The 24562-nt window shown below is 42.5% G+C and overlaps 2 protein-coding genes across 3 annotated transcripts; one reads left to right on the forward strand and one right to left on the reverse strand.

Annotated features, from left to right (window-relative positions):
- On the reverse strand, positions 1-17215 carry scn4ab (sodium channel, voltage-gated, type IV, alpha, b). Its single transcript, XM_088437613.1, has 31 exons — positions 17061-17215; positions 14708-14891; positions 14408-14542; positions 14185-14303; positions 13121-13210; positions 12870-12998; positions 12724-12806; positions 12458-12661; positions 11309-11372; positions 11087-11228; positions 10810-11007; positions 10686-10734; positions 9640-9875; positions 9195-9266; positions 9040-9114; positions 8595-8960; positions 8122-8323; positions 7889-8052; positions 7746-7815; positions 7518-7672; positions 6682-6855; positions 5746-5850; positions 5389-5673; positions 4710-4763; positions 4462-4599; positions 4256-4363; positions 3357-3627; positions 1753-2377; positions 811-955; positions 662-745; positions 1-572 (listed from the first exon to the last, which is right to left on the reverse strand). The coding sequence occupies exons 1-31, from the start codon at positions 17159-17161 to the stop codon at positions 387-389; spliced, it is 5013 nt and encodes a 1670-aa protein (XP_088293739.1). The 5' UTR covers positions 17162-17215; the 3' UTR covers positions 1-386.
- LOC148411016 (uncharacterized) lies at positions 14257-24562 on the forward strand. Of its 2 annotated transcripts, XM_088437611.1 has the most exons (9): positions 14285-14321; positions 21004-21094; positions 22017-22222; positions 22587-22732; positions 22805-22914; positions 23015-23163; positions 23250-23355; positions 23642-24169; positions 24269-24562. In XM_088437611.1, exons 1-8 carry the CDS (start codon positions 14300-14302, stop codon positions 24165-24167), a joined length of 1356 nt encoding a protein of 451 aa, XP_088293737.1. In that variant the 5' UTR covers positions 14285-14299; the 3' UTR covers positions 24168-24169; positions 24269-24562. The 2 variants fall into 2 exon arrangements, with proteins under 2 accessions (XP_088293738.1, XP_088293737.1); XM_088437612.1 differs by lacking the exon at positions 21004-21094 and having other exon boundaries at positions 14257-14321.

Consider the following 24562-nt stretch of genomic DNA (forward strand, 5'->3'; position numbering starts at 1 on the left):
TGAAAAAAAGGCACAAAGTCAAATTTATTCAGTCATCCGTGAAAAAAACTGGGCTCCAAAAATTGCAAAAAAACAACAACAACAAAAAAAAACAAACATGCATCAACAAAACTTTGTTGTTCTATCATCAGTTTTGCAGTAATAATACAAAGATGTATGCTTTATGTAAACAGTATAGGTTGTACAATACCATTGGTTAACAAATTCCAGTTATTACACATCTGGTTTGTTTTGCTCTCCTCATTTCGATTAATAAAGTCACATGCAAGATTACAATTGTTAGTATGATACCACTATACGTTTCTTTAGGCTAACATTTTGTTGATCTAGGCGTTCCAAACTTCATCAAAAAAAAAAAAAAGAGACCGGCGTAATCTGCCAGGTTGTCACTGCGCGCCCCCAATGTGCACGTGGACCGACTTGTCAACTCCATTTTCCCGGACGGTCCCGTTGGCTCCTCCCATTTTTCCTGGCGACTGCTCCGCACGCTTCCTGTATGCTCTCTGGATGACACTAGCAGCCACATCTTCCCGCTTCCTTTTCAGAGTGCTGCTGATTGGTCGATAGGATCCCTGCATAAGACACAAGTGGAACTTGTTAGAAAAATACCTACAGGAGGTCGATGACGTCACGTCGGACAATCTGAGACAGGAGAACCGACCGTGGCCTTGGAGGGATTCCGGTTCTTGAACTTTTCCTCTATGCCAGCTTTGAGGTCATCCAGGCCTTCCGAAATTCCCCGCATCTGTGCGCACAGGGATTTTTGAGCGACGCAGAATTCCAGAACACCATCAAATGTGTTGACCTGACCTGAGCGGTGAGAGCCACCAAGACGTCCAGACGATGTATCTTGTCCTCAGAATCCAGAGGCAAATCCATGCTAATCACTTTGATTTTGTTCGGTTTGGGAATCCTCAACGGCTCTTTTAGACTGTCGCAGAAATCTGACAGCTGGCTAAGGGCCAGTTCGGAAAATGACAGGTTCAGCGGAAACATCTGACGGTTTTACAAACGTTCACTACCAGAACGCTCGAGGTTTTCCTCAGCCTTTAAATGCTTTCCGTTTGACCTTGTAGGCTTCAGAATCTGCTGACTTGTGACAGGAAACCATCACTGACACTCTCCAAGAAGAGAACGGGGCTAAACTTTGTCATGATATTCTAACTTTGTGAAATATCACATTTTTCACACCATGAGGTGCAGTTAAAATCTTTGAAATATCAACAGTGAGCCTTGTAATCCGCTCAACGTAATAAAAAATCAGCAGCGATCACGGAATTTTCAGCTGATCGGTTCTGGCCGGAAAAGATTGGATTCTTAAATTTTCTCAAATTCTGGTCAAATTAAAAAATATGCCCTTGGCATTGAATGAAATAACTATCTGGGATTAAAAGTCTAGACGCTTAAAAAAATAGATCTTCCTGGCATTGAATAGGTTTAGTATTTGGGATTTAATGTCTGGAGTCTTAAAAAAAAAAGTGAAAATACGTCCCTGGCAATGAATGTGTTAAAATAGGGATGTTGTTATTGTGGCAAATACAGTTATACAACGCGGCCAATGATCCGTAAACACGCTACTTGAATTTTTTTCTTGTCACTTTGCTGCGGTTATCAAAATTGAAATGAATAAAGGTTGGTGATCTTACATACAATATAGATTGCAAGCAATAGTGGCAAGGTCAAAGTGAAATAACCGTGTAGCGCAGGTCATTTTTTTTTCTACTGCATACAAATCATGCAGGTGCAACTCACCTGAAGTGAATAAACTGTGACGCATTTGGGTCGAACCGATCCCAGGTTTCGCAAAACATCTCGAAGTCGGCCTCGCCGAGCTCGTCGGCGCTCTCCTCGGTAGCCATGTTGAAATTTTCCAAAACGACCACAATGTACATGTAGGCCACCACCAGGAAAGAAAGGATCACGTAGGAAGTGACGAAGACGATGCCTAGCGCGGGCCTTCCGCAGTCTCCGGCGACGGAGGTTCCGTCGTTCTCCATATTCGGATCGCAATCCGGTGGCTGCGTCATCATGGGAAGGAGCAAACCGTCCCACCCGGCGGACGTCGTGATGGTCAACATGCAGATGACGCTGCTCCCGAATGTCTCAAAGTTAAACATGTCATTCATCAAAGCTTCCTTCTTCACGTAAGCAAAGTGTTTCATGCCGAAGACGGAGAACGTGTACATGACGAAGAAGTGGAAGAGTCCAATGTTGAAAAGGGCGGGAAGGGATCTGATCAAAGAATAGACAAGTTTCCGTACGCCCTTGGCAACTCGGAAGAGATGAATGATTCGGCAGACGCGTGTAAATCTGATCACAACGAAGACTCCAGGCGTGTAGACGAAGTACTTTTCCAGCAAGTCGGACAGGAACAGCCCTGAAGGAGAAAACGCGTTGGGCCAAGGATTCAGTCAAAGCTACAGTTCGGCGCAGTGGCGGTATAGTCAAGAGAAATACCAACAAATATAATTGCGACGAGAAAGGATCAAGACTTTTGGAGGTCAAGACCGAGACAAGACCAATACTGTATATGTGAAGCCTTTTCACAATCAGACTTATTATGTCTGGGAAATCAGCTTTGAGCCATTGATGAAAATACAAAATTTTGACAGCGATGTCAATTTTGGGATGCCTACAAAATCAACCTCTTTAGGTCTGGAGATTCATTTCCCGGTAGCCAAAAGGGTCAAATAATTGACGAAGTGTGTGAAAATAAGGGATTAGTAGAGGACACGCACTATGGCACAACTGACCGTGGTTGTACTGCCATGGTTTTAAGTGGTCTTGATCAAAAATCCTGAGTCCGTCCTGTCCGAGACTAAGTCAAGAGCGGATAAATCCTGAGATGAGACCGTGGTTGTACTGCCATGGTTTTAAGTGGTCTTGATCAAAAATCCTGAGTCCGTCCTGTCCGAGACTAAGTCAAGAGCGGATAAATCCTGAGATGAGACCGTGGTTGTACTGCCATGGTTTTAAGTGGTCTTGATCAAAAATCCTGAGTCCGTCCTGTCCGAGACTAAGTCAAGAGCGGATAAATCCTGAGATGAGATTTGATAAATCCTGAGATGAGATTTAAAGTGATCTGGACGCCATTGTTGAGACTAAGACCATATTTGTCACCGTATTGCCCACCCACCTGGCAGCCGGCAGAAAATCCTAGGCCAAATTTTCACCCCACATGACCCTGACGAGGTTATACCTACAATGACCCCCGTATCTGCCACAAATGCAGCTGATCACTTGCTCGTCATCCCAAGTGAGGACCCCCCCTCCCCCCCATGAAAAACTGATACTAGTCTTCCTTCATTCTGACTTGTGCCATATATAGTCCATATGCACATCATCTGTCGACTCACCCACAATGAATAGAATGACCAGCACAAAGTCAAAGACGTTCCATCCGAATGCGAAGTAGTGGCGTCGGAGTCCAATGATCTTCAGCACGCACTCCAATGTGAAGATGGCTATGATGGCAAAGTGCATCCAGTGTATAATCTCGTCCTTTTCAAAGCTTTGGTGCCACGTTTCCACCATCAGGAGGACCACTTGGACACAAGCGAACACCATGAAGAAGATGTCGAAGCAGTTTTTGGTCACGAGGTCAAAGAGCAAGGCTTGAATCTTATTCTGGGGATAGACACAATGACAAACAATAGAAAAATGCATCAAACTGAAACTCTGTATCCAGCGACGGCTCTAGAAAAGTTTTACCAGAGTTATGCATTACGAGACAATGTCGGGAATATTTGCGGTAAAGATTTGGCAGGTGCCTCCCCTTGACACCCTGTAAAACCACCAATGTTTAGCCCCTTTCACACCGCAGGAACTTTATCAGAAACCTTCTGCTGTACCCTGCTAGTTTGAGTTTCCCTTTCTGTTCGCACCAAATACCGCTTTGGGTCTGGAAGGTGCCCCAGGAACTATCGAAGCACCTATTCATGATTAGGGTCTTCGGCTCCCCACCCGGGTAGCTCAAGGGGGGCGTGTTGTGCTGACTAACGCTGATTGGTTGGCTGAACTTGAGGGTGTGTTCTTTTGGATACTTAGCTAGTGCAGTCCCCCCCTTCGCTTTTCACTTCATCAGCCCGATTTGAATAAGCTGCCCCGTCCGCTGTCCCTTGGTACGAACGCAAACCCGTGGGCCACGTACCAGAAACTTCGAACCGGGAACCCCCGGGACCAGGAACTCATATTTCTGGGCCGTTTGGTGTGAAAGGGGCTAATGTATCACGGAATAGGTACAAGTTAGACTCACTTGTGGTCGGGGTACAGATCTCCGGGCTTTCTTCCTACGCCCTAAAGTCTTCAGAGAATTGTACAGTTTCATCTGGTCCTGCGTCATAAAAATACCTGTTCCTCCCAAGTAAAAAAAGAAGAAGAAAAAAAACACAACACCTCTTGAAATGAATGTAAGGACACAAAAACAATGTGACATTGTGTGTGAAGCGTGTGTAAACCTATCTTGGCTCTCCACCGTCTGAGGTGCTCAATGATGGCACCGAGCAGGAAGTTGAAAGTGAAGAAGGCGCCAAAGATGTAGAAAAAGATAAAGTAGAGGGACGAGTACAGATTTGCCTCGTATTCTGGCTGATCCTCAACCTACATACGCAGTCACACATTTTACACGTGCACAGACATACACGCATTAAGGCAAGGTATGTTAGCCACTTCGAATTTTTCGCTCTTTGGTTCTGTTCGCTGGAACTAACCAGAGTGGAGTCCTGTGCTGCATACAATATGTCAATCCAGCCTTTAAAAGTGGCCTGAAAGAAACAAAGAGTCAACCAAGCCAGCAATTAATCAGTGATTCTAGTTGTTATTCCAAAAAAGTCAAAAGCTTGGAAACACCCTCAAACACACGTAGGTGAGATTTCAGCAGGGTTTCTGCGGGTACCAGCGAATCAGTTCATTTTTCTTTTCAAGTAAAGGGCAAATGAACTGGAACGAAGCTAACTATTGCTAGTAATTGTCAAACGGAGCTTCGTGAAGCACCTGTGATACGTTTTGACTCGTCTTTCAAAGAGAGAGATGAAATTTAAAACATTTCCACTGTTCTAGTGTTTATCTTTAAACCAAGAGCTCCATCTAGAGCAGAGGTGTCCAAAGCAGTGGACATAAGAAGTCAGAAGTAGCATTTTGCGGGCCACATAAAATGATACAGCGGGCCGGATTTGGTCCCTGGGCCTTGAGTTTGGCATCTGTTTTTAAAGTAGGGGTACTTGACCGGGGAAAAAAAATATTAGAACCACTACTCTCACCCATTTGGGGTTTCCAAACATTTGAAGGATTTTTTAAGTTGTACTGGGATCCATTTATAGTGGAAATTTCATCCAGGGTAGAACGCTTTGATACGATCCAGTATTTGGATCTAGTAGACTTCAAACTGACCATTTGCAGAAGCGCCAGGTAGCTGTTCCCCACATTGTCAAAATTCATTGGATTATTCTTCCAGCGGACTTCAGTGTAGTTTTCTTCTATCAGGATGTAACAGTCCGTCCTGTTGTTGACCTCTTCCTTGTTAAATATCTCTTGTGACGTTTCATTTAAGCAGTGGAGAAATTTTCCAGCAAACAGATTCACTCCCATGACGCCGAATATCAACCAGAAAGTCAGACAAACAAGCAACACGTCCACGATGTACGGGAGGGCCCCGAACAGCGTTGAGGCCACCACCTGAGGGCCAGTCGGGAAGATTTGTGAGCGGGCGGCTCGGCGTGGACGAGAGGCGTCCTAGCGTCTGCTCACCTTGGTGCCCTCAAAGCGAGACAGGAGCCTCAGAGCTCTCAGGGACTTGAAGCCGGCCAGCTGAGAATTTCCCAGAATGGTCGCCGTTGTGGAAAAGAGAGAGATCTGGCAGGTAACCACAAAGAAAACATTTTCTGACCTTCTTTATATTTCAAACATGAAAGTTGAGACTTGAAGAGCAAACTTGATTTGATGTTATTGCAAATGTTCCACCACAACTTGTTCTAGTCCCAAAACGTATTTATAGGTTTTTTTCAGAGTCTGTTCATTCAATTCCGGGTAACTTTTCGTGTGTATGTGTGTGTGTGTTTTGTTACAGGTAGGTTTAAAAAGGGCAGGTACTAAAAAAAAACAATTAAGCACTAAAGTAATTAACACTAATTTTTTACTTTGTTACTTCAGGTAATTACTAAATAGTAAATGGTTTTTAGGCAATCAAATACTAAAGTAATTGAGTATGTTCTAAAGCGCTAAAGTAATTGATTACTTATAGTGCTTTAATACCTAAAGATTTCAATTACTAACCCTAAAGTGATTCATTACTTAAGTAAGGAAAGTAATCACTTTAGTAGATGATTACCTAAAGTAATTGCTTCAGTACTTTAGTACCTAAAACAATTACTCTGGTGCTTGAGTGCCTAAAGTAATCAATTATTTCAGTCCTTAAATACATAGTCATTGATTGTCCTAGTACTTAATATCTAAACACTGCTCCCTTCTTAGCACTAACTTAATTAGTACTTTAATAGCTAAAGTAGTCGACGACTGACCCCAAAGTAATTGTTTCAGTATTGTAATACCTAAAGTAATTACTACTTGATTACCTACATGAATCAATTACTTTAGTCTTTTAGTGTTAAAAAGTGATCACTTGAAGTGCTTGTTTTACCTAGGTAATAAATTATTGCATAAAGTAATTGATACGCGTTGACTTACAATTACAATCAGAAAGTCTATCCAACACCAAGGGTTGCAAAAGTACTTTTTGAATCCTCCGGCGAACCACCTCAGAAGCATCTCCAGCACAAAGACACACGTGAACACGTAGTCGGCGTATTCCAAAATGATCTTGATGATCATTCGTTTCTCCAGATAGATGTCTTCAATGGCCTGCGCACCGGACACATTTATGATCATCAATTTTGGAATGCAGTATATGGCAGAAGCATGGAGTGCAGTTTTGACTGGCAAACTCATTTGAACGTACTTGCAGATACGTTCGAATGTATTTACAAGTATGTTCTGACATATTAAATACACATTTTTTAGCGCATAAAGCGCACCGAATTATAATTCCCAGTCTCAATGAATAGGACTACTTTTTGAAGCGCGCCAAGTTATGAGAGACACTAAGGCAAATAAATCAGTACAGCAAATTGGTGCAACTTCATTCAACTTAAATCCTGTATTTAATCTTATTAAAACTGTGTTTTTGTTCATGTGGAAGCCTTTGAAGCCGGGCTGAACATCGCGTATTTGTCAGGCCATACGGCGAATGTTTCTGCAATTACATTGCCCAAGGTATGGACTTGCGCAAACTAGTTGAAAAAAAGTGTCATGCACAAGGCAATACACAACAGCGCTATGGGAAAAAATGCTATATTTTTAGCATTTAGCCTACAAGTATGTTCGCATATAATTGCAAGTAAATTGGAATGTGTTTGCCGCATTGGCAGCTCTACGCTTCTGTCATATACAAATGCGTCAACGGCAGGAGGAGACAAAATTGTTAGTACTATTTCTTTACTGCAGTAAAAAGACAAAATACTTACCAGAGTTGCGCTGCTCAGTAAGACCACAAAGGTAATGAAAGCCTCAAAATATTTGTGTCCAACCATAGTGGCGCACCCTCGCCTCAAATTTAACCAGTTTCTGAGTCCCGTCGGAGATGAGTCCATGTTCAAGAATGGACAGCACTGGTAACACCCTGAAACACACACATGCCCCGTGTTTAGCTCCTGGTTTGAAATGCAAACATTCGTTTGTGTGTGTGTTCATACGGTCACAGAAGCACTTGGGAGGGGTGTCTTGATCTTCATGTTTTTCTTTGCCCGCTAATAAGTCGTCATGCTAGCGAAGGAGACATATCTTTTTAGCAACTCGGTCTATCGCGTTGACGATGACGAGCAAGTTAAGAACTTACTTGCAAGTCCTTTTCTTCTTCGTCGTCTTCATTTCCAGATGGTTGGGCTGCGCTTTTGTAAGGTTCGTTCAAGCCAGGGTCCTTGACCTCCGATTGTGGCTCTTCTGAGCTTACGAAAGTAAGTGCCAAGGTCTCCTTCGGGTCCACCTCGTCACTCTTAAGGCCTAAGAGTGAAAATGACACGGCGTCGCAAGATGGACCATGATAGGAAAGAAATCCAATTCGGCTCCTACCTGGAGGATTTAGAATGATTTTAGAACGATCCTCCCATTCCGTCTTCTTGGCCGTATGCAGGACCCGGGGCTTGATGCCGGTCAAAGCCCCGCCGATCCGCTTTAAGGCAATCTGCAGATTTTTTTGACTTTCTACCGCCGAAGCTGCTTGATTATCCCCATTACGTGAATTTATCAGCAAGGCCAGGAAGAGATACAAAAGCTGCATGGAGATGAGAACCGCATGAAACATATAAGTCGTAAATGGGTGTTGGATCTAGACCTATTCAAGACTTTAGGTCATGGGTCCTCAATCCTGGTCCTAGCGGGGAAGTCTCCCTGATCCCATCTGCAATACACCCGATTTGCATGATCAGACAATCAGCAAGGTCTCTTGAAGCAAGGGGGCACCAGCCCCCGAGGACCAGGATTGAGGATCCTGCTTTATATCATAGTTGAAGATCAAGGAAGTTGTTCATTCCGTGGTGACTCACCGCCAGCTTTCCGATGACCGCCGCCATCGTGAAGAAGATCAGACACGGGGGCTCGCCCGCCATCCTCATGCAATCCCACGTCATCTCGATCCACTCTCCGCCAAACACTCGGAAGGTGACGAGGAAGGCGTGGAAGAAATCCATCATGTGCCACCGAGCCGGGCAGCCCTCGGAGATGCGGCACGCATCCGGGTCTCGGTAGTTGCCTCCAAATAGCTTCATTCCGATTAGCGTAAACATGAAGGTGACGATGGCCAGAAGCAGCGTGACGTACCGCAGAACCCCCAAGGAACTTCCAATAAGCTTTAGCAAAGCGTTGAAACTTGGCCACCACCTGGCCAACCTAAACACTCTCAACACATGAAACTTGAGAGACAATCAGTGAGAAACTTTATTTATTTTTAAGGGAAATTCAGGCACGGGAAGATAGTATTAGTCAACTCACCATTGAAATGTCTGCCACTCCTACCTGGACCACAGTAAGGACCGCAATGACAAAGTCAAAGATGTTCCAACCAACCTGGAATCAGGAAAACGACTGTAAAACACATTTGTTGTCACAGTAAAGTGACTCGAATTACTGGAAACAGAAAGTGTAACCTGGAAGTAGTAGTAGGGACCCATGGCCAGAAGTTTTAGGACCGCTTCAACTGCAAATATCATTGTAAAGACCTAAGGAGGTCAAGAAGAGGGTAAGAGGTCAACACTTACTATACCTGGGCTCATGAATGCTTATTTGCAACATACTGTAAAATCCACACACGCATCACGCCCCGTTTAACCTTATCTCGTCTAAGATCTCCGAGTACTCAGCGTAGCGCATTCCGACGCCGTATTCATGCATCGTTCGCCGATAATAAAATAGATCAGCAAATCGGTGGGATAGTATGACACACAATTAGAAATAAAAATGCGCTTTATAAGAGGGGGTTAGTGTAAATGAGTGTCATTTACAGGATTTTACGGTAGTAATCAGCTTTGTGAATTGTTATTTTTCTTTCACTCATTGATAGGTAGTTCATGACAAAATGGACTCCAGACTGACCAGCTCTGCAGTTGAGAACACAACCTCAAACTCCATCGTCATGGGATAATGCTCGGTGGCCATAAAAATGATGTTGAGCACGAGGCACGCGACAATGGCGAGATCGAAGAAGGGATCGTTGACAAATCGGCCGAGTCGCTGCTGAGCCCGGCAAGCGTTGCAACAGGTCCACTTGAGGAAGATGTCGCTGAAAGTGGAGCAGCATGGCGAACGTGGTCGTGGCTCATCTTTGCACTCTGCAAATTCAGGCAAATTTTTTGAAAGCCTTTTATTCCATAACTGTCAAATGTGCGGAAACGTTTTGGGCCGGAAAATACGTTCAAACGTACTTGTAAGCTAAATGCTAAAAACATAGCTTTTTTTCCCCATAATGCCATAGGGTATCGCAAATGTGCAAGTTATAAAAAAGTTTTTTAAATCATCCGTTTATTTGATCTTTGCTGATTCACCAATTCATTTTGACTGCTCTATTTTTTTTTTAGCTTTTAGCTAACTAATACAATTAAATAGAATTGCAACATCGTTTGTGCTTGAAAATATATGTAATGTATTTATATAATGTATTATTCAAACGTTACGGGTTTGTGTTTGATAATCGATTAGATGTCGATGAATCGATTCGGTTTGACAGCTTTAATTTTCAACAACTAGCCAACTAGTATGTATTGAATATACAAAACATACATTCAAACGTTGCGTGTTTGTTTATCAATTAGTTGTCGATTAATCAATGAATTTTGACAGCTCCAATTTTCAGCGGTTAGCCTTTGCAAATACATTTGAATGTATTCAAGTACATTCAAACGTTACGGGTTTGTTTTTGATAAGATGTCGATTAATCGATTCGGTTTGCCAGCTTTAATTTTCAACTATTAGCCAACAAGTACGTGTTTTTAAATACATTTGCGAAAACTTAAATGTATGTACTTAAATACATTCAAACATGACGTGTTTGGTAATCGATTAGTTGTCGACTAGTCAATGGTTTTTGACAGCTTTAATTTACGTACATACATTTATGTGTGTGTGTGTGTGTGTTTTAACACCTGCTGCCGATGGATGCTGCTTGTCAGTGAGGCAAGCGCCGCTGTCCACCTACAAACGCATACACAGTCCCGTCAGTTTGAATCGTATCTGGAAGTTGACGTAGTGAGCTCCATGTCATCTGACCTTGTCTTCATTCTTGAGCGCCTCCAAGATATGAGCATACTCTTTGGCCTTCTGCTCAGCCTCAGCCATCTCCGCCCGCTTCTGGGCCACAAACGCCACCGCAAGCACTGCCACGATCAGACTGCCAAGGCAAAAAGAGCCCAGCACAATGTCCACCAAGAAGTTGACGGTGTGGATTCTACCACCTGCGTGCAATATCTGCAGACGCAAACCAACGGACCGGGTCACATTCCGTCATCGGAACACTTACGTCGGCTGGCAGCGGATTGGAACTGACCAGTTGGAAAAGGTCCTCCCAGAAGTCCAGAGTCATTATTCTGAAAAGAGCCAGGAAAGCCCCACCAAAGGAATCGTAGTTTGTGTAGCCGTAATTTGGGTTCGGCCCTGCCCTCAAACACGTGTAACCCTCTGGACACATCCTAAAGCAGATAGTCGGTATGTCTTCACTACAGCTCGCTCAGTGATGGACAATGAGCGTGTGTGTTACGCATGCACATACCCAGCATCGGATGCATTTCCACACAGTAAAGGGTTCTCGTGTCCAGGGAGATAGTAATAGTTTTCTGGCGGACGCAAACAATTAAGACTCAGAATGGCGATGAGCACAAAACCGGTATCGTAGTCAAGACCACATCTGACGAAACCGAGACATTTTTGAGACTGAGGTTGCGGTATGAACAGTAGTATCGGAAGTTGAGACCAAGACAACATCAAGGATTTTGGGAGGTCTAGATGGAGAAGTAAAAAATCAAGACTCTTAGAGGTCAAGACTGAGGCAAGACAAAAACTACTAATGGTGCTCACTAATGTCGTCAGGACCACAACAGCTGAGGCGTTGTAGAGACTCAAACGTACAGAGACCGAGACAAAGATCTTTTGCGGTTCAGACTTAGATGAGTCTAATAGAATTGGAGCTTAAGACCAAGACCGAACCAAGGATTTTTGGGGAGTTTGAAAATCAAGACTTTTGGTAGTCGAGACCAAGGCGAGACCAAAAACGCTTGACAATTGAAATTAAGACAAGACCAAGATTTTTGGAGTTCGAGACCGAAAAGACCAAGGACCAAGACTTTTCTGAGGGGGAGTTCAAGGCAAGACCAAGACTCTTGGAGACCGAGACAAGTCCGAGGATTTTTTTCAAAATCGATACTGTTGGCGCTCGAAACTAAGACAAGACCAAGACTTTATTTGGGGGAGATTGACCCCGAGGCAAGGCCAAGACTTCTGGAGTTTTAGACAAGATCAAGACTTTTGTAGATTGGGACCGAGGCGAAACCAAAACTATTGAAACGCGAAACGAAGACAAGACCAAGATTTTTGAAGTTCAAAACAGAGGCAAGATCAAGGATTTCTTTGGAAGTCGAGAAAGGGGCAAGATCAAGACAAAACTAACAAATACTATACTGGTCATTGTTTTATTTATTTATTTTTATTGTGATTGTTGATTGAAATTTACAGTCTCGGACCCGACCTCCAAAAGTTTTGGTTTTTACACAGTCCAGATACTCTTATGCCTCTTGATAATGTCTTGGTCTCGGGGACTCAGACCTGACTCGGACTTATCTTTTTTGATCCCGAATGTACTTGTTGGACTTAATGAAAGTGCACTTGACTACGGTGCTAGAAAAACCAGTCATCCGTTTCCCACCTGGGTTGTTGATGTGCTCTTGAAAATCGAAGTCTTCAAAGGAATCGTTGCTGGGTGCCTTCAGCACGCACTTTTGGTGCAAGATGCCCATGAAGTTATGCAATTCAAGCGCAGCGAGGACGCTGATGACCACGAGGCTCAGGGCAATGACATGGACCATCTTCTTCACGGACTGCGTGAGATTTCCAAGTGTTTTCTTCAAACCTGACAAAATTAAAAAAAACACTGAAGATCCCGATAGCTCACACACCCACACGTATACGCACCAGGTATTGCCGAAAAGAGCTTTAGCACCGGAAGGACTTGGAGTACGGAAAGACTTCCCAAATAGACCACTTCGGTCACATATCTGAAAACGGATCAGCCTCATCTTTAGATGATCTTCGTCGTTTTGTTTGAAAGTGTGCATTACCCTGTGCCGATGATCACCAAGTCCAACCAGTTCCACGGATCCCGAAGGAAGGTGAAACGACCGACACAGATACCTTGAGCCGCAAGTTTGAGCAGCACCTCAAATGCGTAGATGGCGATACAAGTCAACCTGTTCAATGACGGAAAAGGCCCGGTTGGGCATGATAGCTTTTATTTCCTGACATGAGAACGTAAGAGCCAATCATCATGTTTGTGCAGTCCACACAGGTCAGTTGTTCTTCCGGAACTTACCGGGCAAACGTGCTCCACTCCATAGAATGGGGCATCGGCAAGAGAACACAATGGGTCAAAACAGTTAGCAGGATAAAAGCCCGGAAAAAGGTGGCATTTATTAAGGAACACAACTACGGGAGAACGCATTCAGTGAGCAAGGTGGCGCTATCGAGTCGTAAGGATGCAGTATCCTTAAACCGGTATGCCTCTGACGGCGCGAACGAACGCTGGCTCTTTTGGTCTCCTCCAGGACTTGTTCAGGGTTTAAGGTGGCCTGTATGGTTTCCTCTGGTGACCTTGAACGACCCCTGGAGGAGATCAAAAGGGTCGGTACCTTCGCGGACAATTGCCAGCATTCACCCGTCAGTGAGATCGGAGCTTTAGATCTTTGAGACTCCGCCTTGAGCTTCCTATCCCACTGAGAGGTGTACTTTGTCAGCAAAGGTACTGTAGCTGCTCTTTTCATCTCCTTATGGTTCATTCAAGTTCACCTAAAGGCCACCAGAGGTCGCCAAAATATCACCAGAGGTTTCCAGACTTTCGCCTGTTGTGCTCTTGTTTCAAGGAAATCCTGAACAAAATTGCCTCGCGACAAGAGCGATCTCCGGTAACTTTGTGGTGACCTCTGCTCATCTTGAACGAACCCTGGAGGAGATCATAAGAGCCGCTGCTTTCGCTGAACCTTCTCGCTGTCCATCCATTTGGGATACCGGCTTTAGATCACTTGAGACTCACTTGAGACCTTGAAGCTCCTAAACCACTAAAAGGTGAAAACTGGCAAGTGGTGCCAGGTAGCAGCTCTTTTGATCTCCTCAGGGGTTGTTCAAGGTCGGCAGAGGTCATCAAAATACAGTACCTTGTTTTTTTTGAATGTTTGAAATTTGCTTCCAACAAAAGCAACATCTGGTGACTTTTTGATGACTTTTGAAGACCTTGTAGAAACCCCTGAGGTGATCAAAAGAGCATCAGCATTCTCAGTAGAAAAGGGGGCTTTTGCATCTTTTGCATTTCACCTCAAATGATTTAGTGGACCAGATCTGGCCCCGGTTCTTGATTTTGACACATTGTGTCCAAAAGGATATGAGTGAAGAAGAATTTTAATCGCAATGGACCTCACGACGTTGAAACCATTCAGAAGGTAACAAGCTGGATCAGCGTTGAATCTGTGGATGATCTTTTTCCCGTCCAGAACAACGAATGTCTGCGGATACAATAAAAGGTCAGAGGTCAGATGTGTCCCATGAAAATGAACTTCTGTAGAGAACATATGTTCAGGCAAGGCCCAATGGGATGTAGTTTCGAAACCTTCTGTGATTGATAGAAGGGATCGAGTTCCTCCAGTGGGGTGTTGATAAATTCAGGGGGCGGGTCACCAAAGATTAACGGGAGGGGCTTCCCACTTTCCAAGTCCCCACTTGGATTCTGCTGCTCCTCTGCCGCCTGCCAATCGAATAATAGTAGACTTGAGAAAAGGGGCCAATGGTATTTCCGTTCATTTTAAGCGAGGAAGATGATTTTTAGAATGCCGTGTTTTGAGATTCTACGTTGGTCATGTGACAAATTATTAGTCATTTGTTCTCCCGACGGCAAGCTTGTGAACTCTACCTCGTCACTCTCGTCTTCTTTTTCCTCTGGTTGGTTTTCTTTGACTTTGCGGGATTGCTGGATCTCCTTCACTGAGCCCAATGTAAAGTTGCGGAAGACCTCCGTGCCAACAGGGGGCAGCAGGGAGACCATCTTGCTGTTCTGCAGCTGTGCCCGCAAAGCACTGTTGCTTAGCGACATATTCCTGAATTTGGAAAAATTAGCTTCTTTAGTGACTGCGCAAAAAAAGCCTCAAGAAAAGAAAACAAAGCTGAAAATGGTTTATCAATTTTATTTTATATTCATTTTTGACTGAAAAACTTCCTTTCACTGTACTTGGAAATACGTTCAAACATATTTTGAAATACATTTGAACACACTTACTTGAAGGCTAAATGCTAAAAACAGCATTCGGTTCTATAATGCCACTGGGGGGGTAGATGAACATACCCCGTAGCATTATGGGAAGAGAATGCTATGCATTTAGCTGACAAGTACATTGCATCGTATATATGCAAGTATGTTCGAATGTAATTGCACGTATTAGTCCATGTATTTGCAAGTGTTTTTGAAATAATGCATGAGTATGTTTGAACCCATTTGCAAATATTTTTGAATGTATTTGGGAGTATTTTTTAATGTAGTGTATTTGTGAGTACGTTTGGTTGCATTTGCAAGTACATTTGAACATATTTGCGAGTACATTCGAATGCATTTGTGCGTCATTTTGCAGATATTTGCGAGTACGTTTGAATGCATTGCGAGTAGGTTTGAATGCATTTGTAGTCCTTGGCACTAATGTTTCCGGTAATCTTGCACTTTTCGTCTTTACATGCTTCATCCACACTTTGCACCAACAGTTCACACCGTAGAAATAACAAGCATGAATCTGACATTGCTGTAAAAACGACAAACATTGTGTATATTCACATAAAAAGGCATACATACTGTATCACTTTGGGCGTTGGCGTCTGACGTTAGCCAAAGGGCTGAACGTCACACATGAAGCACGTCACTTGATCGCAAATTAAACTTAACCCTTTCCTGGACACAGCGGCCGCTTTCAGACGATAGTCCAACGCCCCGAAAGCGTCTGTAAACACCCATTGCTTCGTTTCAAACGTCCCCGTAAATTTTTCTAAAATCCTGAAAATTCTTACCTGTTTAGGACTTAAAAAAATAGAAAAACGTGCCTAGTCAAGAACATTTTTGCCTGTGTAGAAAGGGTTAAGTAAACCAACATGCTCAGTTCTATCGATTCAATTATCCTTTATTAATCCCTTGGGCGCTATGAAATTGGGTTTTCAGTACAACACAGCACCACAGTAATGCAGGAAGTACAGTGCAAGCTCATCATAAAAGAATAAATGAATAAAAGAATATCAAATCCAATACATAAACATTACAATTTAAAGAAACATAGTGACACTGTTTTTCAAAAAATATTATTGCTGTGGCCTTGTAAATGATGCCCAGATCACTGGCAATGTCAATCAAAAACATACAAATAAAACGACCTAAAAAGGTCTCTGCAGCCACCACCAATAAAACAGCGCCATCTTAAGGAAAACAAATGAACTTCATATTGTCAACTGCTACAATGAGTATAATACGATTTTGGCGCGTTTTTTTTTCTTTAGATGATGTACTTTGAATTCAATGATAATAATGTACTAATGTAATTCTAGTGTATTTTTGATGCATTTTTATAATTTACCAATATTATTGATTTAAAGTGTTTAGAAGCAAGCAGTTTTTTGGCACTTGGAACGGATTAGGCTATTTGCATGTAAAAAGCGGCCGTACTTATGAAAAATTCACGTTACGAAATTACTTTTGGAACAAATTCATTTTCTAAGTTGCGTACCACTGTAAAGTTCAAATAAATTTGCTCGGCATGCTTTGTCCACATTGGCTGCTGCATGCACATTTCATTAAAAACCATATTTTTTGAATGTATTTGCAAGTACGTTTGAATGCATTAGCAAGCACGTTTGAACATGTTCGCAAGTATGCTGGGGTGTCAATTATATTTTGCAAAGCCCCCCTGCAAAAAGACAAAACCCCGCCCACTTGCCGCATCGACGCTAAATATGATTATTATCAATAAAAATGGTGTAAGTATACCTAAAATGTATCGTTTTTAACATCAGCAAAAGAAAAAAAAGCAATGTATAACCAGTCTCAACAGCTCCTAATACTTTTTACAGTGTTTTACAGGTTACAGGTTAGTCTAAAACTGAAAAAAAATGAACCAAGTCCCTGGGGGTGCCTCATTTTCTCGTGCCCCCCCCGCCCCCCAGTGTGGGGTCCCGCCCTTCTATCTGCTTTTCCACTTTCGTACAAATTAGAGTATCGAATAAAAAGAACTCACATTTTTGAAGTGAAAGGCTTCAGCTGACCGGCTGGCATCACGACTTCATTTCGCTCCTTCTCACTCCCCCAAAAGTCCCAAAACGTCCTCGGGCTGGTCATGGCTGCAGCTCGGACGAGCCCAAACGCTCCGGCGCTTATCTTCAGATGCTCTGCTTCTCCCCTCGCCTCTTCCTCTCCCTTTCCGTCCTTTTCAGTTGACCTATGACCGTCTCCGTTGCCAAATATTCTGTTACCATGGAGATATCTTCAATCCTCTGTGAGAATGTTTCAATAGTACTTGTTCACAGTGTGCCCTATTCATGGACCTCATGTTAGACGTCCCCCTTTTTGCATGAACAGACTTCCTGTTGATGACCCAATTTACGGGAAATATGTAGCGTATTGTCCAAAAACATCTGGCTGAAAAAAGAGCTTTGCTGTTTTCATCAATTAAAGCTCTTGTGTATTGCTGGGTGTCCCGCCAAGGACCCTTGCGCAACAGACAAGTCCCTCGGCCCTGGCCAAAAACTCAAGAACAAAAACATGCACATCTGCTTGGAAAACCATCTCTCCGCATTTGTAAGAAACTGTTTGCTCTCTCTGCAAAATCTTTTGCCGCTTTCATGTTTAAAACCCTTGTTTGACCATTCCATGGATCTTTACATCAAAGGGAAAGCATTGAAAGACGACATGAGGGAGGTGAAATTTCGCCCAAACAGTGACATGTCAAAATTCACCATTTTGTTATGCCACTGTCAAAAGCGTGCCATCCCATGGCTCAAATAATGCGAAAATCACCCTAGAACGAGGATGTCAAACATAGGGCACGGGGGCCAGTTCTGGCCCGCAAAGGGGTTTGATGCGGCCCAGAGGATTTTGAAAAGTACAGAAGTGAGCTGAATTTTTTTTAATAAATGAAAAACTTGTATTGTTTAATGATGATTAGTAATGTTAATATGTTATGATTAATAGTGATGTTGCTCTTGTTTTATTTTGGACAGTATTAAAGGGACAACGTGTAGGATTTAGACCGTTTTTCATTAAAAAGGAATACATTAAATGATTCTACGTTTCAAAAACTTGCAAATGTGTTCTGAACAACCAACAGTATGTTTTAAATATAATCCTCGGTCTAGATATCATTAAGCTACATTACATGGGGGGTGGCACTCCTCCGGCGACGGCCATGTTTGTTACAGCTACGGACAATGGTAAATTCAGCACTGTAATGAAAAATGCTCTCAATCTTACACGCTGTCCCTTTAAAAAAATAATAATAAATAAATTGTTTTAAAGTTACATAAATATATACCATAATTTTAATGGACCCGCTTGAGAATAGATTTTCTTCCATGCGGCTTAAACGAGGTTGAAAGATGAACTATAAAGAAAGATAAACTATAAAGTTCGGCTTTTAAATGATGTAACGTCATTATTGATTGGGCGGAAAAAAAAAGACACAAAGATGGACATTGGAAATGTAGGCAGTTTCTTGAATGTCCCGTATTTTTTTTTCTCTACACAGTTTCAACTTCATTTTTCTTTTTTTGACACATTATCATTTCCACATTTTTCAAGCGATTTTCATCGTTTCCATCGTCAACGTATATGAAAAATGTATGACAGGTATTCTATTTTTCTCATTCCCCCAAATTTCCCTCAAAATTTCACGTTTTTCACCTCCAAATTGCCCTATTCTTTCCCTATGGCAAAATCAACCGTTTCAGCTCATTCAATTCACTTTGGCCAGGAATTTAACGTTCCCAAAAATTTGCACATTCCTAAAATTTTCATCATTAAAGTATTCTTAGAAATGTTCAATATTTTCTTTTGTTTAGTTTTGCTCCTCTTCATGTCTCCAGTTTTTTAAATCGATTCTTACTTGAGCCTATCCCCACAAATGCGAAAAACTTCCACACTTAAAATTTCAATTGTCACTGCTTTTGATTTGATTTTGTTCTGTCAACAAAAAAAAAATGCGTTGCCACTTTCAAATAACCACAAAATAACAGTATTCCCTCTCTGCTAATTCCTCCTTTTTTGCATTATCCAATCTGATCTGCAAAAATGCAATCTTTTTACCATTACAATACGAAAAAAATGCGACCTCCTCTTTTTCACCTTTTATGTTTTTGTTTGTTTCTACTGATTCAAACAATTGCATAATGAACATAAGATCATTCCAGCTCATTGTATGTCATTTATTATCGTTCCTAATCTTCCCACGTTGTTTTACAGTGCTTCTCAGCATTCAGCCCAACGTCTCCAGGAATTGCATTCCCAAATCTCTGCTTTTATTTTTTTTTTTTGCAAAACATTCCTTTTGCGTTCCTCTCAGTTTTAGGCAAACTAGGGCCATCTAGTGGCTGATGAGAGGTGAGACTGGCCTTTGACTTAGCAAAGTAGCTATGTTTACGTTATTATAACAAGGGCCACGGAGTAAGATTGCTGTCATTAAGACGTACGCGTGTTTCCCCGTTTGCTTCAGTGTTTGAGTACGACTCTCGCGAGACATGCGTGTTGTGTGTGTGTGTATATATATATATATATATATATATATATATATATATATATATATATATATATATATATATATATATATACTAATTTTACAAATTGTAAGCTAATATCTTACAATGCCGTTATATATCACAACCTATAACATGTTTCAAGAACAAATAGAAAAATAAGAGTAATAGGATCACAAGGTGAAAAACAATCCAGTTAAAAGAAAGAAAAAATAAATAAGAGAAACAACTCAATCAACTTGGTACTCAAAAGCATTTGTTTTCAACGGCCATTGCTTCTAGAACATGCTAACTGCTAGCATTTCAAGGGGGATGGGTATTATTTGTTAGCGTGAAGCTACGCGGTTTCTCCTCAGCAAAGCTGTGACTAATACACATTTTTTTCTTATGTTTGGCAGCACATACGGAAGCAAGTATGGCATTTGCTGCTTATTGAGTTGACCTGCTTCCTCATATTTACTCATTTAATCCCAAAGATGTATTTTTACATTTATTTCATGTCCAGACATTCAATCCCAGATGTGTATTCCATTTTTAATTTCAATTTTTTTCCAAGATATATATATGTATATATCACTGTTAACTTCTCAAGTAGCGCCTGGAGTTCCTTCAAATACCCCCAGGGGTACCCCTGCCCCAATTTGAGAACAGAGCAAATAGAGCAAAGATTCAAATTGGAGAAGCAGTTGAAAATTTGAGAGAAAATGTGTTTTTCCCTGATCTTCCTAAAATGGGAAACGTAGATATGGGACTGCTGTTGGCGCCACGTAAGGTCAGATTTTTATTTTACTGGAACTGATGTCACTTTGGCTCATTTCCAAGCTTGGGGAAATAAACACTGTTTCAAAGTCAGATTAAAAACGTGGCAGACAGGCTCAGCGACATAGTGTGCTAAAATGGATAGTAATTTTCCATCAAGGTAGTCTGACCCAAACTGCCCGTTAGTCTTCACAAAATGTCATATTTTTTCCCTTAATATACATTTCTAAAGACACTTATCCTCACAAGGGTCGCAGGCTTGCTGGCGCCTATCCCAGCAGGCACCCGGTGTGCTCATTGGCCTTCATGGTGCCGATTGCTTCCCCGATGTTCCGTTTTCCCCCTCTGCGTCGATTTCCGCCCGCCCCATTCGAGCCGTTGATCTGGACCGGCCTTGGGCCATCTGCGGTCCGGGGGTCATACGTGGCCCATTAGGCATTTTAATCCGGCCTGCCGAACTTGAAGAAACGCTTAATCGGGAGGAGAGCGATAATGTTCATATCCTGAAGGATAGTGGAACTATCAGTGCTTTAAAATGTTGGCAATTAAAAAATACATCTAATGTTCACTTACTGGAAGAGTCCTTTCAATGAATTGTTTAATGCATGGGACCTAAATGACACACGATGCTTTTGTTTATTTTCTATTTGAATTAAAGCAGGTTTTTCCTTTTAGGGGGTGGATTATCAAAACACTGCATCCATCTGCTCCTGGCCCGACCCCTCGTGACCAATTTTAGAAGCCTTTGCGCCCCCCGGGTCAAAAGGTTTGCCCGCCCCTGATCTAGACGCATTTAACAAAAAGCATTTAAAAAATTACGTGAGTAGGCTAAAAATGACTGTAGGTTGTCCAAACAGGTGCAACGGCCCCATGCGCTCATTCCTAAACGCTCGCAAATGGAATTGATTTCATGGCAAAGTGAACATTTGGGAATATTTTTGCACGTTTTTAGCTTTTTTCCGTGAAAAAGAAGTCTAAAATATTGTTTGACACCCGTCCTACTTAACAATTGCGTCCCGCATGGTGTTCATTCCTCACGAATATTTCTGACTTCTCATCCTGAAGCTGGAAATAAGCATGGGGGCCAGGGGGCCAATGCAAGGCATTGTCACGCAATAGAGATGTTCAGATCCCCATCACGTGATCGGGAATCACAACATTTGGAGCTGAGCAGGAGAAAAAGAAAGTTAGGGACATACAGCTCATGTTATACTGTTTTTATCTTTTTTGTGTTTTCATTTTTAAGTTCAAGAAAACTACACAAAAAATGCCGAAAGATGATATGGCGTCGGTTGAAACCACAACTACAGTATATATATATATATATTTTTTATTATTATTATCCTATCCTTAATGCGACAGTGAGGTATTTATTTGTGAGTGTTATTTAGCCTTAACTCTGGTGCAAAAAAAAAAAAAGTTCCTGAGGAGAATCAATTGCATAATTCATTTTCAGCTCACTTTTTAGCCGTGAAAATGTGGTCACCATACACTTCAACAACTTTCTCTATTAGCAAGCAGTAGAGCCTTATTGTTATGCTTTTTAGGAATATTACTCTATGTGCGTTTCGTTCGATAAAAGTGGAATTGGGAAAATCCACGTCATGGTGACTGAAAGGTTAGGCGGATGTTACTGTTTTACAAGTTGGCGTTATCTTGGTGAGTCCCCCCCCCTTCCGTCATTCCAGGTGCACTCGTGCTTGTGAGGGTGTAGTTTGCCGGCTATTTAAGCACCAGCTCGCCCAGTGTGGCGCTCATTCGTTCCAGCGGAGGTCACGAGCGTCCATCCCAGTTGAACCGGTCCCGAAATCATTGGCGCCCACGAAGCAAAAGACCGAAGACTTCAAGATGAAAGGGGCTCTCCTCCTCTACTTCGGTGTCCTTCTGATCCGGGGTGAGATTAACATTCATTTATTTTCTCTTCATTTTTGTATGCAACGGTTAAACTTTAAACTGAAACAGTTCGACGGTGTGAGGTAAAAGTGTGACAATACTGACACTGCGTGGACAATAATGGTATTACAGCATTCTTCCGGCGTTAGCGACCTCATTTATTTGTTTAATGTATTTTAAAGCAGTTTTTATCTTCAAATTTAAAAAAAAAAAATGTCACAAAGGTATTTATTTGTAATTATTTCGACATTTATGAAATGTCGTGCCACTTCATATTTTAACTTTTTAAAATTTTTTTATTAAGAGTCAGGACATTCAATCACAGGTTGTTATTGTCATTGTGTTGCGTGTCATTTTCTTTCCAGGCCTGTGTGCGTGTCCCACAGGCTGGCTGAAGTACAAGGACAATTGTTACTTCTTCTCCGGGGACACCAAGACATGGGAAGAGGCCAACCACTTCTGCCTGACAAAGGACAGCAACTTGACGAGCGTTCTGGACGACGGGGAGAAGGTCAAATGAGCTCACCTCCGCTTCTCTCACTTCTACCGCATTCACGAGTATCATGTTTTTGATTCATTGTAGGAATGGCTGAGTACAACGTTGGGCGAAAAGGACATAGCCTGGCTGGGCCTGACGGACAAGGACACAAAGGGAGAGTGGATGTGGACCGACGGAAGTGTTTTCGCCGAAGCGTAAGTGGCAGCGCTCAAATCTGAGAAAACGTGTCTCGGTTTCCTCCTAGTCATTTGTTGCTAGGTAGATTTCATAAGTGCAACTCTTGTTTATTTGCAGGTACTGGGGGGACAATCGGCCCAACGACAATGTCTATGGCAGGTTTGATGCGAACTGTGCTGCCATGTGGCCCCTCCAAGAAGGTCGCTGGTACAACCAGCGCTGTGGCAACAAGCACCACTACATCTGCAAAAGACGCTACAGGATGGGTGCGCTACAGTCACAGGGAGAAAAGAAAAGTCTTTTCATTTCAATGCACGCAGTAATGTTTTCATTGTCCTTGGTGTGTGTGCAGATCTTACCGGTAAAGTCTTTGTCTTCCCGGGGGAAACTGCCCAAGATCACGTGAGACTATCACTTGAGACCGAACCGCGTTTCTCTGGATTGACCCTGTGTATGAGGTAAGCAGTCAGTGGCACCTTCCGCTTACTTTCACTGGTTTTAGCCCCACCATTTTAAACTCGATTTTGCTGTCATTTCCAAAGTGTACGATAGTAGTTTTGATGAATGTAATGGCGAATGTAATTTCAATTAAAATATCAATTTGTAGTATGAGAGGAATGAGCGGGTGTGTTGCAGAGGAAACATTTGGAAAACATGCAGGACACTGGCCCTCAAGAACTGGTGCTTCAGGAGTAAGGGTTAATTGCTAACTTGGCTTTTGATGTATTTGTTTTTTTTTTTTAGATTTGTGACCGATGTCAGCAGAAGCTCCTCCCTCTTCTCTCTGGCTACAGTTTATGAGCACGATGCCTTGTTGATCACGAAGAACGAGTACAGCTTTGACATTTCTGTCAATGGCCGGTCCCAAAACTTTCCAGTTCTGGCTCCTACTCCAGCCAATTGGCACGCGTTGTGCGTCACCTGGAGCTCTTCAACTGGCGAGGCCAGCTTGTGGCTGGACGGCCGACCCACCATCAAGAAATTTGTAAGCTCAAATGACATCTTTGACGATCCCATCAGCATCCTGGGCCAAGACCAGGATTCTTACGGGCGAGGCTTTGATGTGGGCCGGTCCTTCGTCGGCAGGATCTCACAAGTTCACATGTGGGACCACGTCCTCCCTCCAGATGACATCCGAAAGTACCAACTTGGCTTGAAAGTCACGCCTGGCAACGTCCTCAACTGGGGAGCCCTCCCCTTTGAAATCACTGGCCAGGTTTCGGTGGAAGATGATGACCTGTTTCATGTAAATCCGACCAAAATCCAATAAAGGTATTTATCAAAGCAATTGATGAGTGCTTTAAAGCGCTTCAAAACAGTGTGGGATTGGGTGAGTTCCAAATCTCAACTGCCGTCTTTGTCTTTTTTCAGATGAGCGGTCGGTGCAATGAGGACTCTTTCACACGACGACTGCCTCGTGGTCCGCATTGCTTGTTGCTATGTTACTTCATCCAAAAATGGCTTTTTTTGCGAACTATCAGTGAACACGAATCACATACCTACTGTATGCTTTTGCAAATTGTCAATGACCTAACTAGTTTAATAATGCAGAAAAGGTTGAGTTTCTCAAAGATACAGGTGTTATTTCTTCACTTTTTTGTTCCATTGTAATGTCACATGAACTTCTTTCTCCATTTTGATTCAAATAAAGCAGTATCAAAACTC

The sequence above is a fragment of the Hippichthys cyanospilos genome, chromosome 16 (genome assembly GCF_059441005.1).
Source record: "Hippichthys cyanospilos isolate Australia breed blue-spotted pipefish chromosome 16, RoL_Hcya_1.0, whole genome shotgun sequence".
Taxonomy (NCBI): domain Eukaryota; kingdom Metazoa; phylum Chordata; class Actinopteri; order Syngnathiformes; family Syngnathidae; genus Hippichthys; species Hippichthys cyanospilos.